Source organism: Drosophila innubila, chromosome X (assembly GCF_004354385.1).
Source record: "Drosophila innubila isolate TH190305 chromosome X, UK_Dinn_1.0, whole genome shotgun sequence".
NCBI lineage: Eukaryota > Metazoa > Arthropoda > Insecta > Diptera > Drosophilidae > Drosophila > Drosophila innubila.
In genome coordinates, this window is record NC_047626.1 from 21,664,323 (window position 1) to 21,683,453 (window position 19,131).

General features: G+C 38.1%; 1 protein-coding gene across 3 annotated transcripts; it reads right to left on the reverse strand.

The window, feature by feature from the left end:
* Positions 1-1,610: 1,610 nt before the first annotated feature.
* LOC117794067 (myc protein) lies at positions 1,611-18,756 on the reverse strand. 3 transcript variants are annotated; one of them, XM_034634531.1, is made up of 3 exons: positions 18,752-18,756; positions 15,075-16,096; positions 1,611-4,889 (listed from the first exon to the last, which is right to left on the reverse strand). In XM_034634531.1, the coding sequence occupies exons 2-3, from the start codon at positions 15,982-15,984 to the stop codon at positions 3,898-3,900; spliced, it is 1,902 nt and encodes a 633-aa protein (XP_034490422.1). In that variant the 5' UTR covers positions 15,985-16,096; positions 18,752-18,756; the 3' UTR covers positions 1,611-3,897. The 3 variants fall into 3 exon arrangements, with proteins under 3 accessions (XP_034490422.1, XP_034490421.1, XP_034490420.1); XM_034634530.1 differs by lacking the exon at positions 18,752-18,756 and having other exon boundaries at positions 1,611-4,237; positions 4,268-4,889; positions 15,075-16,574; XM_034634529.1 differs by lacking the exon at positions 18,752-18,756 and having other exon boundaries at positions 15,075-16,574.
* Between the last annotated feature and the right edge of the window lie 375 nt (positions 18,757-19,131).

A 19,131-nucleotide genomic window follows, 5' to 3' on the forward strand; every position in this document is an offset into this window, starting at 1 on the left:
TGCATAAGTTTACAATATTTTTTTTATTACTTTTTTTAGTTTTTGTATTTTTTTGTTTTGTTTTTTATTTTTTTTTTTTTGTTAACAAACAATAAATTAAATTGCTTTTTGTTGTTTTGTGGTTGTTTATTGTTGTTGCTGATAAATTTGTACGGTTTTCAAATTGTAGTTGTATTTCTTGTTGTTGTATTTGTTGTTGCTGTATTTTTGTATGTACTATAGGAAACTAGGTGCATTCGTTTGTGTATGTGTGTTGTGTGTATTTTGTATTCAATATGCAGGTGTATGGGTGTGTGTTGCGTGTGTTTTTATTTATCGAAAAAAAAAGTAAAAATTGTACAATATTCCTTTTTCTTTCGCTTAAGTCTATTGCTATATGTGGCGCATTCTTTCCGTTTTTATTGGATCTATTTTTCTAGTTTCTTAACTGACTTTTGTTTTTTTTTTTCTTTTGGTTTATTAAGAAAATATTGTTTGTTTGCGGTATTTTGTTTTTTTTTTTTTTTGCGTTTTTTCTCCTTTTTTTGTAACTAGTATTTAACGAGATTTCTATTTACAGTGTTTTTAAACAACAAAAAAATAATTAAATTTTTTTTAGTTATATAAATTGTTTTTGCGTGTAAAAATTGTTGTTTTTTTTCAGTAAATTGCTTAAACATCTGATTAGAATTTTACATATAACAATTTGTTTTGTAGTTTTTATTTTTGTTTTTTTTTTAATATTTTAATATCGCTTTAAATAATGTATGTGTATATATAGATAATTATATGAATATGTATACTTTTTTATACATATATTGTTATAAAATATAAAAAAAAAGTCGCATTTTATTTGTTAGAATTATACAACATGTATAATGCATATATATATAGATATAGAGGACACGGGGGCAGAGGAGGGGTTCAGAGTTGGTATTTCAGTATTATTTTTATCTGTTGTTTGTTTAAATATTCAAAATATTTTTCAAAATATTTGTAATTTCTATTTACATGCAAAATCAACGTCATTTGCAAGCTAGAAAAATTGACCCAGCAATTTTTCCTTTCCCTTTCTTTGTAATGGCCCAATTTTCCAGCCTAACCAGGTAAAAACATAATATCTATATATAAACTATATAGAAAGTAGTTGAATTTAGTTTTCCTATGAACGAAAAATGATCCAAAAAAAAATGAAGAAGAGGGGAAAAAAAACTAAGCCATTACATACTAATTTCGTTGAAACGTCGCTATAAATGGGGTATCATATCATATCATATATGTTTATGTATTTATATATATATTGTAGTAGTTTGTTAGTTAGTATTACTAGCTGGCTAATAGTTTCCTAGTTAGTGTCATCGATTATCATCAAAAAAAAGCGAACTAAACCTAAATAACAGATTTTTTTCTTTAATTTTCTTTTCTCTTCGTTATCAAGGACTTAATAAAGTTTATATTTGATTATATATATTTTTTTCACTTCATTGCAAAAACATTCTAATATGTAAGGTATATATATTTTAAGGGGTATTTTTATAGGGTATTGTATTGTGTATTTGTATATATAACAGTAACTCGCATTTATTTCTTTTTTATTGTTTTCTTTTATCTTCTTTTTCTTTCTGTTTTTCATTTCGTTCGTGGTGTTTCTAACTTCGTTCTCATATATAACTCTTATTAGCAAAAAATCGACAGTTGAACAGCTAGCAAAAACTTTTGCTTTTGCAGCCAAAAAAATTTTTGTTTTTGCTTTTTTCTTTCTCACTTCTTTTTTCAGTTTATCCTTTTATTTTATCTATTATCTAATCTATAGCTCCCGTTTTGTTATCGTTGTATCTATTTGTAATAGTTTTCCACTTATTTTTTTTTTTTTCTCACGTGCATTTCATATGCATTTGCAAAAGTTTTTTATACAAAAAAAAAAAAAAGTTTGAAAAAATTTGCAAAATTTATAATTATACATAGTTTAGATGTGTAAATAGATGTGTAAAAAAAGAAAAAAAAATTATGTATACATCTCATCTTCATATCAAAATATTGTAAATCTAAATAGGATATTTGTTTGGGGAGGAGAAAAAATCGAAGGAAAATCTAAAAAGCCGCTTTGTTTGTAACTCTAAAAAATATATGGGCAGTAAAATTGTTATAAGCGCTTCTTTCGTATGCCTAAGAAAGCTATACCGATTAATGTCTAACGATTAATCGATTAAATTTTTAACAGTATAATTTGTATATAAGTATGTAATTAAATTAATAGAAAACCTAAACACATTTGCGTATTCATTTTGCATGTGCTCTCTAGAAGTATATATCGACTATATATGTATACTCGAATATTTAATTAAATAGGAGGTCTCCTAATATATATATTGAAGACAAAAAGAAAAAAAAACTAGACAGCTAATTGTATAAAAAGGACTTGGTATTATATATAAATTTATTATATATATAGGATATAGGATAGTCGCTATATATTAATTGAAATTGATAAATTGTTTTGTTTTCTATCTTCCGGTTTCTTTGCATTTCATTTGTTGTTTCTCTCTTTCTTTTTTTGTTTGACGCGTCTCTTCAAATATTGCGCTTATGATTTATCTTCTGTTTTGTGTTTTCTTCTCTTGTTTCTCCTCTCTTTTTAAAGTGTTTGTGCTCATTTCATTCCTGCAAAATGGCGCACATCAACCTCATATTCAATTCTCTCTTTCTCTCTCTCTCTCTCTTTATTACAACACACCTGTTCTTATTAGTTGTTGCATTTCTTTTAGTGGCTCTTTCGTTGCAACTTTGTCTGTTTTCCGTTTCCGTTTTTGTGGTTTTTTTGTTGTTGTTTGGTTCTATAGTCCTTGCTATTTTTCACTTCATAGTTAAGTAGCTATCTAAGTAGTAACTAAACTTCTACACTATGTACAATAATTGTAATAAGAATAGTAGAAAAAAAAGTAAATAAGTAAAAACTAGAGGATAAGACTTGCAATTCCTGCCTTTTCATAGGATTGAAGACTGTTTCCGTTTCCGTTTTCATTTTCAATTCCGTGTCCCTCGTCTAATAACCTATTGCTAATCTGTTTATTCAAACATTTTTCGTTTATCGTTTATCGCTTGTTTTTTGTATTTTTTTTTTTGTTTTTTTTTGTTGTTGTTTAGTTATAGTTTTTCTTCCAACTTGCATTTTGCTTTCTTCAAAATCAAATCAAAAAATATCACATTAAAGAAATCCAATTTAAATCACTATTTTTTTTATCTATCATCTATAGAAGCAGTATATCGATGCATATCGATACAAGTATCGAATCGATGTGTAAGCCTAAGCCGAAAGCTAATAAGAAAAAAAATCAAATATATATATATATAGCGTTATTTATAGCATCCGATGCATAGACATCATCAAGCAGCATCTATGTTCATCATCATCAATGTTATTACAACTGTTATCGTTATCGTTATAGTTATATTATCATCATCATCGAGACATGGTTCGATTGATCGTTCGTACGCTCTAATGGCTAATACTAAAAACTGATATTGAAGTTCAAAAAATGCTTGTGAGCCTACGTCAAAATACAGCTAAAAAAAAAAAAAAAAACATAAAAAAAAATTAGGCATTTATATATATTTTTGAAAATATATAAAACAAACTATCGTGGAACTATCGTAGCATTCATATGGACATCGAAACAATATATATTTTTATCGAGGATCACTTGTCTCTCTCTCAATCTTTTTTTTTTTGTTTTGTCTTGCAAACGACGTGACAACTCTACAACTCTGAAATCGCATGCCCCTCCTCGCACAGTTGCCGTTCATCTTCATCTTCATCTTTTTCTTATCTTCTTCACCCACCCGTTTTGACCCACTTACGTCCTATGATCGCTATGATCGGTATCATCGATATCATCGCTGTTATCGCTGTTATCGCTATCATTCAGCGGCATTCTTACTCAGACGCAGACGTGCAATCAGCTCCTGTTGCTGCTTCTGTTTCGCCTTCAGCAATTGACGCTTCAGGCTCAGCTCACGCTCCTCGCTCGTCAGCTGTTCGCACAATTTGGCCGCCTCACGCAATATGTTGACCTTGGGCGCCCGCTCCTTGTCACGGATATTGGGTATTTGTTTCTTCAGCGCCTCAAACAGATTCTTGAGTCCAATGCGACGCTGACGCTCCATATCGTTATGCAAATTACGCTTCTCAATCGTATCTGCCTCATCCAGACTAAACTGACGCTTCAACATGCTGTTGCTGTTGTTGCTACTGTTGCTGTTGCTTCCATTGCAGCTGCTGCTGCTGCTGCTAATGCTGCTGTTACTGCTGCTGTTGCTGTTGTTGGCGCCCAACGTGGGTTGCTGCTGTGGTTTCAATTGCGACATTGGATACACCGGAAAAGCGCCGCTGGTCAAACCATTTGTATTCACTTTCTTCACACGACTCTTCTTATTGGCACCTGTCAGCGACGACTTTGTGTCCTTGATCGAGGTGTACACACGGTAGGGAGTATCGTTGTGATAACGCTTACTCCTCTTGGGCAAACTGTAAAGATCCCATTGCAGTGTTGTGCAATCGCTGCCAGCACTGCTGCTGCTGCTGTTGCTGCTGCTGCTGAGGCTGTTGCTGTTGTTGTTGCTGTTGCTGTTGCTGTTCCGTGACAAAAACGGCGAGTAGACGGTGGACACGGATCCGGTAGCAGCACCGCCCTGGTACGGCGTACTCGACGGCGATGGGAAACGGGAATTGGCCTCGGACTTGACGGGACTACTGCTTGCCGGTGTGTAGGGTAATTCAAAGCGACCGCGTCTTGGTGGCGGTAGGGTTGACATTTTATTGGCAACCTTTGTCTGCAGTGCACGGCGATCGCGATCCGATGGATTTGTGGGTAGCGTTTTGTCTGTTAACGTGACTACATCGATTTCCTCATCTGCAGCGATACAAAAATGAAAATAGTGTAAACCAGAAAATTAGTAAAACATTATGACGAGTAAGACCTAACGAGTAATAAATTAAATCTAAGTAGTAATGAGTAGCTAGTAAAAATGTAAAAGTAACGAGTCGCGAGTAACGAGTAGTGAGTATTTAACTAAATTCTATCAAAAGTAAATTATAAGAGTGTGGCATGGATAACGAGTTAGAAAAGACTGTGCAGCAACGAGTAGTAGGAACCAACGAGTAGCGAGTAACGAGTAGCTGCTAATAAGTAGAAACTGACGAGTAAAGGACTAACAAGTAGCAACAGTTAAATGACGACAGATTAACGAGCAGAATGCATCGATTCAACGTATAACGAGTAACGAGTTTTAAATTCGCATACACTTACATATTAAAATGAAAATGTTTTAAGGAAAGCCCTGCAAATGTCTAACGAATGTCAACGACAGTTCAATGACACAATATGATGATGTCATTGCGCCTCTATCTCTCTCTCTCTCTCTCCCGCTCCCGCTCTCTTCCGACCTCTCTCTGGTTTTGGGAAAGGAGCTTGTGCCCCACGCAAAGCGGATTAGTGTGTCAACGTTGTGGGGCACACACAAGTGACTTGACGCCACTTGCAACAGTATCAGAATTCAGGAAGCAATAGATTTGCACGCAGACAAAACGACTAGAGACGACGACACAACCCTCAAGAGCACAACCCCCACCCCTCTATGCCACTGACGTCATGTGCCACACATAGTTTCCGCATAGCAACAACAAATGAAACAAGCAGCACCAAAGAAAATAAATAATAAAAAAAAGCTCATAAACCGTCGCGACCGCTTGGCGTTTAAACAGTGGGGTGGGTGGGTGGGTGGATGGTTGGGGTGGGTAGGATTGCTGCGATTGTTAGTATATATGTATGTGTGTTTGTCTTTTGTGCGTGCCAAAAAAAAGAACGACAAGCGCAAACACGCACGCTCGCTGATAACGGTACTAGGCAGAGTGTACAGTTTTGGCGGGCAGACGCTTAACGCGACGCGTCGTCCACACACACACACATTTCCTCTTCTTCTGCCTACGCCCTTCCTCAACCCCCCCCCCCATCCCCTTCCACACTCTGCGCAGCTTCCGTTGCTAATTTGGCGCTTCCGTTGGCGCGTCCAATGAACTGACGTCGACGTAGACGTCGCTGTCGCAGTCACCGTCGCAGTTGCGTCGGCGGTTGCAATCAAATGCTGCCCAGCCCTGTTTTTAATGCCTTTAATCAAATTATCAAATTTGCCCAGAGCAAAAGAGAAAATGAGAACAAAAAAGAAAAAGAAAATAAAACTTATGTCACAGCTTTATCTGCACTGCCCACTCTCCTCTCCCTCTCTCGCTCTCTCTCCCTTGAGCTGCGAATATTTACACAAATGTTGATTATTCTATGTTTATTTGCCTTTCGCCTTTTGCAATTGTAGAAAGCCAGGAGGGAGAGAGAGAGAGAGAGAGAGAGTGTGAGCCAGAGCGAGATACCGGTGCTGTGCTGTGTTGAGTTAAAGGCGGGGGTGTGAGGAGAAGGAGAGAGAGTGCGAGATCGAGAGAGAATTGTTGCCAGGCAGGCAATAAAGCAAACGAAGATTGCGCACAACATTAAACTTAATGCAAGCGAACTTCAAAGTTCAAGCTTGAAAAGCTTCAAGTCCAAGTCCAAGTGCAGTCAGCAGAGCGCAGCAGCAGAGGCGCGACGCGACTGCGACGCGACCGCAAATGAACGAAATCGAAACCAGCTTCAAGTTAGACAGAGATAGAGTGCAATGCAAAATAAAAGTGGTGGGGGGGTGGAGGGAGGAGGGGAAACACAGTGATAGCCGGCCAAGCGTTGCCTTTGGTGGGCAACCACCTTTAGCAACATGTTGCATGAGTCAAGCAGCGCATTTTATCATCCATACACGTTTTTAGCAGGAAGAAACAGAAAATGCAGAAAAAAAAATTTATATAAAAACAAAACAAAAACCAAAAAAAAAAACCCACCGAACCACCAAACATCATTACGAAACATCATTAACGCTGTCGGCTAGACAAGCAACAGACCTTATACCCGACATCCCAGCAAGAATGTTGCCCAACGGCCATTTTTATTACTTTTTCCCGGTCTCTTTCCTTTTTTTGTTTTTGTTCTTAGACACAGACGCCGAGTCGTCGCGACTGCAGCTCAGCAGCATCATCATCTGTTGGAATGCGGCGGTCGCAGCAACAATGTCGCTCTTCATCATGTCGCTGACACAGCACTAAATGTTGCTATGCACTTATGTATGTATGTATATATCCTTTACTTTTTGTTGTTTCTTGAAAAATGCGCGCGATTCCAACACGACCACCGTCAAAGCTCAAGAGAGCGGGAGTAGGAGAATGCGAGACCGCACGCACACACAGACAGACAGATAGCCGGCGATGCATGATTTGCATTTTGAGCAGAGACGCAACGAAAAGATGAAAGAAGGAATGAAAAAAGACCAACTAAAGAAATGGCGCCGACTCATAAACATTCCAAATGTTGCGCAAATCGAAGCAAAAAGCGAATGCAACTAGTTTACAACTGTCAATTGTTGTTGCAGGGGGATTTCCTCAAATGGCGGCATGACGCAGCGGAGAAGGGGCAGAGGGAAGGAGGTGGCAACAACAGGGTGAAATATAATGATAAAGCTTGTGAATGTATCTGATGCTGCTGCTGCTGTTGTTGTTGTTACTGCTGCTGCTGCTGCTGCCGATGCCGGCGTCGCAGTTGCCAGCAAATAAAAAAAACCAGTGTTTAAAAAACTGCCAACAGTTTTTGCAGTTCTGTTATTGCTAGAACTGTTGCTGCGAGAATTTTCGACAGTCGCAGTCGCAGCGAAAGCAAAAACATTTTTTTATCAGCAGCGCAGCGCTTCGGGAATCGACAACTTCGGCAGTTTTACGAATGCTAGAGCTGTTGCTGCGAGCATTTTCGACAGTCGCAGTCGCAGCAAAAGCAAAAACTGTTCTTGATCATCAGCGCAGCGCTTCGAACTGCGTGAACTGGCGACAGTCGCAGTCGCAGCAAAAGCAAAAACTGTCGACTGCCGAACAGCACAGCACAGCACAGCACAGCAGACAGCTTCGACACTTTTTGCTTTGCTTTGTTTTGGTAACTTTTGTAACTGTAATTGGCGAAGTCACTTCGTCTACGATCTGTTTCATTGCTACAAAGTACGCCGAAAGTGACTTCGGCAATTACAGTTACAAAAGTTACCAAAACAAAGCAAAAAGTGTCGAAGCTGTCTGCTGTGCTGTTCGGCAGTCGACAGTTTTTGCTTTTGCTGCGACTGCGACTGTCTGGCGACACGCAGTTCGAAGCGCTGCGCTGCTGATCAAGAACAGTTTTTGCTTTTGCTGCGACTGCGACTGTCGAAAATGCTCGCAGCAACAGCTCTAGCATTCGTAAAACTGCCGAAGTTGTCGATTCCCGAAGCGCTGCGCTGCTGATAAAAAAATGTTTTTGCTTTCGCTGCGACTGCGACTGTCGAAAATGCTCGCAGCAACAGTTCTAGCAATAACAGAACTGCAAAAACTGTTGGCTGCAGAAGCCCAGCACAGACAAAATTTTACGACTGTTGCTGCTGTGACTGTCAGCTTTTCAAACACTGAAAAAAACCAGACAAACTTGTTTGCAACCAAACAGCTTGGCAACTTTTGTTGCTAAGCAGCGCAAGATCAAATCAAGGCAAGCACCGAGTGAAATAGTAATAATAATAAAATAAAACAAAACAAAAAACATTAAAATAAAGTAAAGCTTGACAAAGAGGAAACAGCTTGTTGTTCTTGTTCTTGTTGTTGTTGTAGTTAATTACAATTGCAAATAAAATGCAGACAGCGACGCAAGCAGCACGACTGAATAAGTTGCGCAACTTTTATGCAGCTCAACACACACACACAGACACACCAACAGAGAGACACAGCGAGAGAGACTGCCAACAACACTTTTGCCCTATAAAATTAACATATTCGAGTCTGATTGAAAAACAAAACAAAAGAAACACGACGAGACAGAAAACAACAACAACGCAGGACAAGGGACAGAGGACAGGCACAACAAAAGGCAAGTGACAAGTGCATTGTTTCCGCAGTGCAGTGAGCAGTGAGGAGAGAGAGCGCATCACACAAAGAGAGTGAATCAGAGTGAGGGATCATTGCAAATGGGAGAGTGGACCAGACGAGAGAGAAGCGCAGCAGGCGGCGACGCTAACGTCACTGTTGCTGTTGTTGTTGCTGCTGCGATTGATGCTGTGTTCGTTTTGCATTCCACTTGCGCTCGTTCTCTCTCGCTCACGCTCGCGCAATGTAAACACACACATACACACATAGACAAGACGAACGAACAAACGGAACACAAATGAAATTGAAATTGAAATAAAAATAAAAATGGCATATGATGTAATTCGCATCAAGAATTTTGAGCCTACAAAAGAGACGGACAAGGCAGCAGGAGGAGGAGAAAAATGAAGGCAAAGATACAGAATGACGGAAGATATTTGAACGTATATATAAATAAATAAATAAATAAGCAAAGCAAACAAGCGCACAGTGGTACAAATAATCAAAATAATTGTGCAAAGCAAAAGCAATACAAAAAATTAGTAGTAGTTGTAAATTGTTTAATAACACTTCTTATTATTTAATTGTTATGCTCTCTCTCTCTCCCTCTTTCGCTTTGTTTACGTTTTTTCCCGCTTCTTTTGCTGTTCACCAAAATAAAAACAGGAAGAATTTCGAGAGAGAAAAAACAAGTCTCACATTTTGTTGTTTTTTATTATTATTATTATTGTTGTTGTTGCTGTTGTCGCTGTTGTTGTTTGACTTATTCATATTCCAGTATTGAGAACTTGGCGACAGTTTAAAGTTTAAACAATGATTTCATTTCGTTTGGTGCAATTTCAAGTTCTGTATTTGTTGTTGTTGTTGTTTTGCATTTATTTATTCTGTTATTGCTGTTTATCGTTTATTGTATTTGTTTTTGTTGTTGTATTCCGTTGAATTTGAAATGATTTATAAATTTATTGCTTTTCTACGAAATTTGCATGATGAGAGCACATTTTACAGTGCGCGCCAAACTGTGTTTCCCACGCTTGCACAGTGCCTCTCAAAGTGTTGCACATGTGTGTTGCCAAAAACACATGTTGGCAGCATGTCGCTGGCAACAACAACAACAACAACAGCAGCAGAAACAACAATCAAACAATCGCATTGCAATGTTTTGCGGTTTTACCAGACAACAACAACAGAAACACAACAAAAACAACAACAACAATTTGCAATTGCAAAAAAAAGAGTTGAATGCGAAGCGTCGCTTCCGCTGCTGCGCAGCCGCAGTCGCCGCTAACAGAATTCCCACGCCAAGCAAAGATTTGTTTTTGATACCCTTGCTGAAGCGGGTATTATAATTTTGTCATGCAATTTGTAACATATTAAGGGAGGCGAGCCAGACAGTGTTGTACAGTATGTCAAATTACTATTTCGACATAATCAAAATCATAATCATACAATCAGTAAAAAACTAAATACAAGGGTATCAAATCTTCGATGTTTCAAAAGAAACCAATTTTGGTATGTATTTTTTATTTTTGCATTTGTGCGTGTAAAACTGCAGTCAGTGTGCTTGGCAACAAGTTGCAGCAACAAAGCGTAATTTGATGCTTTCCTGCCTCCCACTCGCCCTCTGTCTCTCTCTCTTTCACTGGATCTCCTGTCAACCATTTATGACTCATTCTTGCGCCCCACCCTTTCTTATGTGACAATAACAAATAACAAAAAAGAGCAACAAAAAGAAAAGTCGCAATAAAAAAGTCGTTAAGAGCGCTTGAAGACACCGCCCCACCCCCCAACCCACCAACCTTCCCATGCCACCACTTGAAATGGCGCAATGCGCAAAGCAACTTCTAACATCAATATATCAATAAACACACACACAAACAGAGTCCCAAGGGGACACACACACACACAGTAGAGCAGCATAAATTATGAGCAGAAATGACAACAATGAAATACGTCTGGCAACATTTTGGCAACATTGCAAAAGAGAACGAGCGCGTTAGCAACATTCAGTTTTATTATTGGGCGTGCCAAAGGCTAGCAACATTCTGTATATATGTACATATATTTACAAAGTCTCCGTTTAAGGAAATAACAACAACAACAACGAAAGCGACTTCCGAAAAGGAAGGCGCGTTGGCGTTGGCGTCGCCGTCAGCGTCAACGTCGTCGCTTATCATTGCCAAACTCACAAAAGAAACGAAACGAACAAAAATTAAGTGCGTAAGAAGAGCAGCGCAGTCGCTGCTAAGGCATTTTTATTTTATTGCCTTCGTCGTCGTCGTTGCGCTGCGACCTTGAGCATAACAATTTATTGCTTCACGTGTGCGAATAAGCAAGACAAGCACGAGCGAGACAGGGAGAGAGCGAGAGAGAGAGACACGCACACGCAGAGAGACAACACACACACACAGACACACACACGCAGCTTTTTTGGAACCGCAAAAAAAAGACGCGCCTAGCAACAGCGCGCAACGCAAGAAGAAAAATAAACGACGCAAAGCAAAGCAGAGCAGTCAACGTCGTCGCAGCAGCATTGTTAAAGCTCTCTCTCTCTTTGCTCTTGTGTCTTGATGTTGTTGTTGTATTTTTTGGGGTTGGGCAAAAATGTTGTAAGTTTTTGGCGTCAAGCGACGCCAGACGCATAAATTTCGTCTTTCAACGAAAGTAAAACACAAAACAAAAGCAAAACACAAATGGAAAAACACAGCAAATAAAAACAATAGTTAAACGGCATAGACGACAAGGCACATCTCTCTCTCTCTCTCACACTCCCTTCCATTTTTTTATAATAATAATAACAACAACTACTTTTACTGCTACTACTACAACTACAGTATTAATTATTATCATATAATCATAATAAACTAATATAAGCTCTAGTCATAAACTTTTGTGCGTTTCTGTTTTATTTCGATTCTACGCACTTTTTTGTGTTGCTGTTGTTGTTGTTTTATTATTCGCCGACCTTCATTCAGTTCATTAACATTTTGGTTTTTGTGAATTTGGATTGTATTTGGTATTTGGATTGTATTCGCTTGGCAACAACAACAACAACAACCAATACGCATAGCAAAAGGTGCGAAAATGCCAATAAAATGCGTAGAAAGAAGAAACAATGCCAACAACAACAAAACGAACGAGGCGCCAACAAATACTAAACATGGCTGACCAAGAAGAAGAAGAAGCAGAAACAGACACACAAACTATGTATGGTATGCGTGTGCGTGTGTGTGTGTGTATACAAATATCATACACTACTATAGTGCATTTATTAATAGAACTTGTTAGATAAATATTAGATAAATTTTGCAAATATCAACAACTAATTGAGATTATGTAAAGCTTTTCATTGTGTGTGTGTTACAATTCAACTGTTGCTTTAACCTCTCCACTCCACATTCCCCCACTTCACACTTTACACACTCAATCCTTTTTCGTTGCGTTATCATTCTCCCCTCCACACCGTCTCCTTTGCTTTGTTACATTCCACATGACTTCCACAACACAATCTCTGCTAATGAAGCGTCACGCGCAAATACGCACATACGCACACACACACACACACACACACCAACAGACAGACATACGCATAGCCAGCAGCTTTTAATCTGCAGCACACGCACCTGTTACAGTTGTTGTTGTTGTTGTTGGTTTGTATAGAAATAGTTTTGCTTTTTTAGTTGCCATGTGTCGTGTTGTTCCACAGTCTACAAATACAGTTAGTCAAAAACGTTTCTTGACATAATCAAAAATTCACATAGATATGTATTTGCTTTTATTTATTTTGCGTTGTTAAAAAATAGTTCGTTTTAATAAAAATTATATTTATATATATTTTTGATTTTGTTAAGAAACTTTCTTAACGTACTGTATGCGTGTGTGTGTGTGCACATACTTAAGTCATGTTACGTTTTTCAATTATCATCAAATGCCGCTGCTGGACGCCCTCGTGCTTTGCGTCGCTGCTATCAGCAGCCAGTTGAGATTGGCGTCGGCGTCGGCGTCAGCGTCGGCGTCGGCTAATTTCGCACGTTGCGCGCTTTTTTTTTTTAATCGTTTCACGCGCGCGACTTTTTGGCAATCTCTTGAGTTGAAACATATACAATTGTGTGTGTGTGTGTGTGTTAGGCATCAGTTTATTATGTGGGCGTTTTTCGCTAATAGTTTAACAGATACAGATACATATGTATATATATACACACACACACACACATAGATAGGCTGGGAATTGAGCGCGCCTAGTAACAGACAACACCCAAAAAGAGCAGCAACAACTGCAAAAATTAACAATCAACAACAACAACAACACTAAACAATAACAAAAGAAAAAAGCATTACAAAAAAGAATCTACCATAAGCTTTGTGAACGCCGCCGGCGACATTATTCTGTCTCAGTCGCTGTCGCCGTCGCTGCCACTGCGTCTCTCTGCTTGCAATACGAGTGTGAGTGCACTCGGCAGAGCGACGCCATCGAAAAAAAAATAGAAAAAAAAAGGCAAGAGCGAGCGCACGTTTTCGCTGAAAGATAGAGAGAGGGAGACAGACGAAAACAAAACAAAACGAAACTTGTGCAATTTGTTTTTGCACGACGCGCGGGCGTTGTATGTGTATATGTGTTTGTGTGTGTGAGTTGGTGTATGCGCCTGCAGTTTGTGAATGGGCAGCGAGAAAAGCTTTACGCGCCAAATTGCACTTGTGTTTGTGCATGAGTAAAAGGTAGTAGTAGAATAGTAAAAGAGTAGCAGTAGTAATATTTGAAAAATAGTAAGAGTGATGGTAGTAGCTAGTAGTTGTAAAAAGAGTAGTATGTAGTAGTATATTTGCGAGGGTTGCTCCATCTGTTGTTGACAAGTCGAGTCGCAAGCAAAAAGACATTGAACCCCAAAACTCAAGTCAAGGCAAATGACACGTGGCATGTGGCATGGGAGCAGACATCCTTGAAAATCGGGGTGTTGGCCACAAAGGGGGGATCAAGAGAGACAGAGAGAGAGAGTTACATATTTAGGGCGTAGCTCAAACTGCGCAAGACGACGCTAGGGGATGCTTTTAACCCCCAACAACGACAACAACAACAAGGGATGCGAGAGGATGACGCCATGAGGGCCAAAACAACATAATGAGCCATGAAAGCCACGTGCCGCAACTTCCTGGCCAGAAGAGCGAGGGGTGGGGGAATGGGGTGGGGGTTAAGGAAGGGTGGGTAGTGTCGCTATGCGTAGGCTACAAGGCGCCAATGAAATGTACAACTACAACAACAACAACAGCAGCAGCAGCAGCAGAAAAATCAATGAAAGCTCTTTAATCCACCCAAAAGTATAGCCGGTAAACTGCGCTGCCACTGTCAACGTCGCCGTCGACGTCAGCGCGTGGGCGGGCGTGTGTAACGTAAAGTTTACTACGTTTGCTGTTGACGTAGGCGATCGATTTTCTTAGGCGCGTCACATTACTTTTTGTTGTTTGCTTTGCGCCCACACGGCAACACTAGTTGAATGCTAGCGTAGCACAAGGATGAGCGTGTGCAGCGAGAGAGAAAGAGAGTGGGAGTGGAAGAGTGCAAGCATGCACAGTTATTTTCGATCAAGAGCTGATGTTGTTGCGAACAAGGGAGGGGAATCAAAGAGAGTGAGTTGAGTTGAGAGAGAGCATGTACAGTTATTTTTTGATCGACAGCTGTTGTGAATGAGAGGGGGGGATAGAGGTTGACCGAAGGAGTTGCTTTGTCTTACAGGGTGCAAAGAAAATAATAAATAAAATATAAGTATAAAAATAAAATGGATAAATAAGAAAATGTATTAAAAAATAATAATCATAAATATTAAATAAAAAATAATACCAATAAATATGATATGCAAATAATAATAATAACAAAATGATATGAAAATAATAACAAGTAACTACAACAGTCAATGATGTTATTAAGGGGAGGTAAATGAGTTTTGTAGACGGATAGAGTTGCTTTGTATAACAAAGTACAACAATTGTATGGGCAGGTAGAACAGTTAATAATCCAACATATTTATGCACTTATTGAATGTGTTATAACAAAGTGTACTACTCGTTAAATCGAATATCAGATCAGATGAGAGATTTGACTTACCGGAATCGGAGGGCGTCTCCAGATTGGTTTCCATCTCGCTGCGCGTATAACTGTGATCGCTGATGTGACGCATGTAGATGCTGTTGTTACCGTCGACGGATGCGGATGATCCGCAGCGGGAATCGGCCATTGAATAATCGCCGTCATCGGAATCACAATCGGAGTTCGATGCTGGCGGTGATAATGATGTGGCAACAACAATCGATGCATCGTCATCGCTTGTTGTTATTGTTGTTGTTGCTGTTGCTGTTGTTTGTTGACTAATGACATCGAGAACATCATTGATTTGGGGCTGATGATCGGTTGACACATATGGCAGCATATCGATACATTTCTTGCTCGTGTTCTGCAACTCGCGACTGATGTGATCGATATATGTGGCATCGGCACTGCTCGTCAGCGAAATGTTGTTGCTGCCCATGACACAGGCCCGAAGATCGACATTGTGACGGAATTCCGTTAGATTATTGGTATTGTTATCGTATGACGAGTTGGTCATATTCAGATTATTCAATTTCGATAACGATAGCGATAGCGATGATGTTGCAAGTGATTTGATAAGTGCATTCTTGTTGTTGCTGTTGGTTAGTGTTGTGTTGCTTTTGCGCAACAATGAGGCACCTGGCGGTATATGTTCCTCAGCACTGTTATTGTTGTTGCTGTTACTGTTGTTATTGTTGTTATTGTTTCTCTTGTTATTGTTATTGTTATTGCTATTGTTGTTGATTGTAAAGTGCATTGATTTGGGCTTTGTTATTGTGATTCTTGCCGATGTTGCATATCTTGCACGTTTGTTGTTGTTGCTGTTGTTGTTGCTGTTCTGCTCACTGCAGTTCTCTGCATCCTCATCCTCCTCCCCCACTTGCTCCTCCACATCATCATCATCATCCTCGATCTCGCTCTTGATCATCAACGTTGTACCGCTCACAATTGCTGGCGGTACAGCGGAACTTTCACTATAACTGGAAGCAGCGGAATTTATCGTGTTGCTGTTGTTGTTGTTGTTCTTATTACTGCTGTTGCTGCTGCTGTTGTTGTTGTTGTTGCAGCCGATGTGTGTGAACTTGACACCATTATCCATAATATCGAGAGAGGGCACTGCGGAAAAAGACGACCACATGCAATCGCCGAAACGCATCTCGTTCTTCACGTCAATATCATTGAATTCATCCAGAAATGAGCCGCTCACGGAGCGGGAACGATTCGCGGCGATTTTGGCAACATCCTCCTGGATGCTGGAGGCGCCCCTAATGTTCCACTGATCATCGAACTGATCGAACAACAAATTTGCCATCGTCTCATCGTAAATATCGCTGAAATAATCGCAGCTGGAAAGTGCTCCGTTGCAGGCAGTCGCCATCTTTAATCGATAACTCTATTTATCTCAATCTTGATAATAAATATATATATGTGAATATATATATATATATATATATATATATATATGTATCCTCTTGTTGCTATTACTATTAGTTTTGTCCTGAGTTGTTTATTGTTGTTGTTTTTATTGTTGTTGTAGCACACTGCAAGCAGGAGAGAAAAATAAGGAATAAATTAAGGGCGCAAGGATATACAATAACAATTTTAAAGGAAATCTATTTGTTTTTTTTTTAATTTTCAATTGAAGTTTCAAATTTTTATTTTATTTGATTTTCCATTTAATACCATTTTATTTTACATTTATATTTTCACATATATATTATTAAAATCAGACCTGTTCCGGTTTTTACATTCTATTTTATAGGATTTCATACAAATGTATATAGAAATTATTATATTTTTTTTTTTACTCAGACTTAAATTTACCAACTCAAAATATCTTCAAAATAAAATTAGAACAGGTTAAAGATTTTTACTTCCGATAATGAAAATCGAAACAAACCTAAATGTTAAAAAAAATTGAAAAAAAAAAAAAAAAAAAAAAATAAAATAAAAAAAAAACCGAAAACTATATTTATTTAGTGCTTTATATTTTATTGTAAATTTTACAATTAAATATTTATTATTTAATTTATTTTGTTTTAATTTTTATTATTTATTTATACAATTTATAACATTTCAAAATTTATATGTTGTACTGTTCTATAACTGTTCTACAAGTTTCTACACCTCTCTATTTGTCTCAACTTCTTACCACGTCGCCATCTTGCAGGAAGAGATGCACATAAAGAAATAACGGCACGCAAATAACACAAGAAAAAAAAGCTAATTGTCAAATTTTGGAATTTAATTTTCATTTGACGCAAAACGTCAGCGACTGAGATGCTGGCGCCACTGTCGCTGCCGCTGTCGCAGTCGCTGCTGCTGTTGCAGCGACAGTTCAGAAAAGTTATCAGAGCAGACGACAGAACGACAGACTAGGCTGTTAATTATAAATACATAAATTGTTTGATTCTATTTGATTTGCCATTTAAATTAGCTTGACAACAACAAGCGGACATTTTATTATATTTTACGAACACACATACTATGTAATTATAATAACTGTTATATTGCATCAAACATACACTGATAAAAGTTGATCTGTCTATCTTGCACTGTCCTCTCTCTCTCTCATTGCACGTATGCGGCAATATATTTGGCACGCGCGTTTTTCTTACTACTTCTACTATCTTTCTGTTCGTCTTTTCCTTCTCTTCACACACAAATTTTAAACGGTTAGAAAAATAATTGACTTGACGAAAGCGAAATCGAAACGAAAAAAAAATCAAAGAACGAATAAAAATAAAAATCAAATAAAAATTACCCACTATGCGTATATGTATGTGTGTGTGTATGTTTTAGTTACTTTTTTTGTTTTTTTTTAATTTGATTTGAATTCCTTACCTTTTGCTGTGCTCCTTCGTTGTATTATTATTTTTTAATTAATAATATGCTATTACTTTAATCCAATTGCTGTTGTTGATTTTTTTGTTGTACTTCTAGTACACACAAAAAAATTTATAATGTGTTAACAAATTTGTACACCCGAAAAAAATGCAGCTCAATTGCGAAAAAAAAAAGTGAATATATATATATATTTAATATATATGTATATTATTTAACACAAACACACACTGTGAAAACTTTGTTGTTGAATTAATTTAGGCAAATTAGTTGCTGTTGTTGTTGTCTCCGTTGTGTGTCGTCTGCTTCTTCAAGTACTTTTCGTACTTTTACGTCAACTTTAACTTCTTCGTTTTCTTTGGTGCTCGTCGCAGCAGCAAATTGAAGCAGCAACTGAAGCAGCGGCATCTATCGCTCTGCTTTGCTGTCTCCTCGTTCTCCTTCTCCTGCTTCAGCTTCTGCTTTTACACACACATTTGCACACTCACACACACACGCACGCACGTAAAGCCTACAACAAATTGTCTGCCTTGTAGCGGTTTTCTTTGCTATTTTTTCGATTTCGAATTACTTTTCTTTCGTAGCTGTTGTTGTTGTTGTCACATTCACTTATTTGAAGCAGAAGCTTTTATCTCATTTGTTTCTTTTTATTCAATTTAATTCTTTTTTGGCGGGCGCCTTTTTTGAATTGTCTCCTTTTTTTGTTGTGTCCGTTTTAATTAAATATGTATGTGATTTTTGTTACACTTTACGCTTTTTAGTTAGTCCGAACAGGAATTTGAATATTGTAGTTATTATAATATATATTTTTTTTGGTAACTTTAATTTGTTGTATATTTTGCTTTAATTACTTGTCGTCTATTGCTTTGCCTAGTTAAGCTTATATTTTTATTTAGTTATTTATATATACATATATTGAAATATATATATATTTATATATGTATTTATATATTTGTATAGTTAATTCTTTTTTTGTTGGGCGGGAAACAGCCAAAATCTACAAAGACGAAGAGCCAACCACGCGTCGGACGTTCAGCCGTGCCTGAGTCACAAGAAAGAGTGTTTGAACCAGCAGTCCGCATTGACGTGGCTACCTACGCTCAACGCTACTCGAGCACTCGCACACACACTCATACGCTGCCCAGACGCTGCCTCTCTCTCTAGCAGTCGCAGTCGCACTCTCTTTGAGCGTGGTGAGTGGTGAGAATGGCGTTGCTTTACTTTGAGTTGA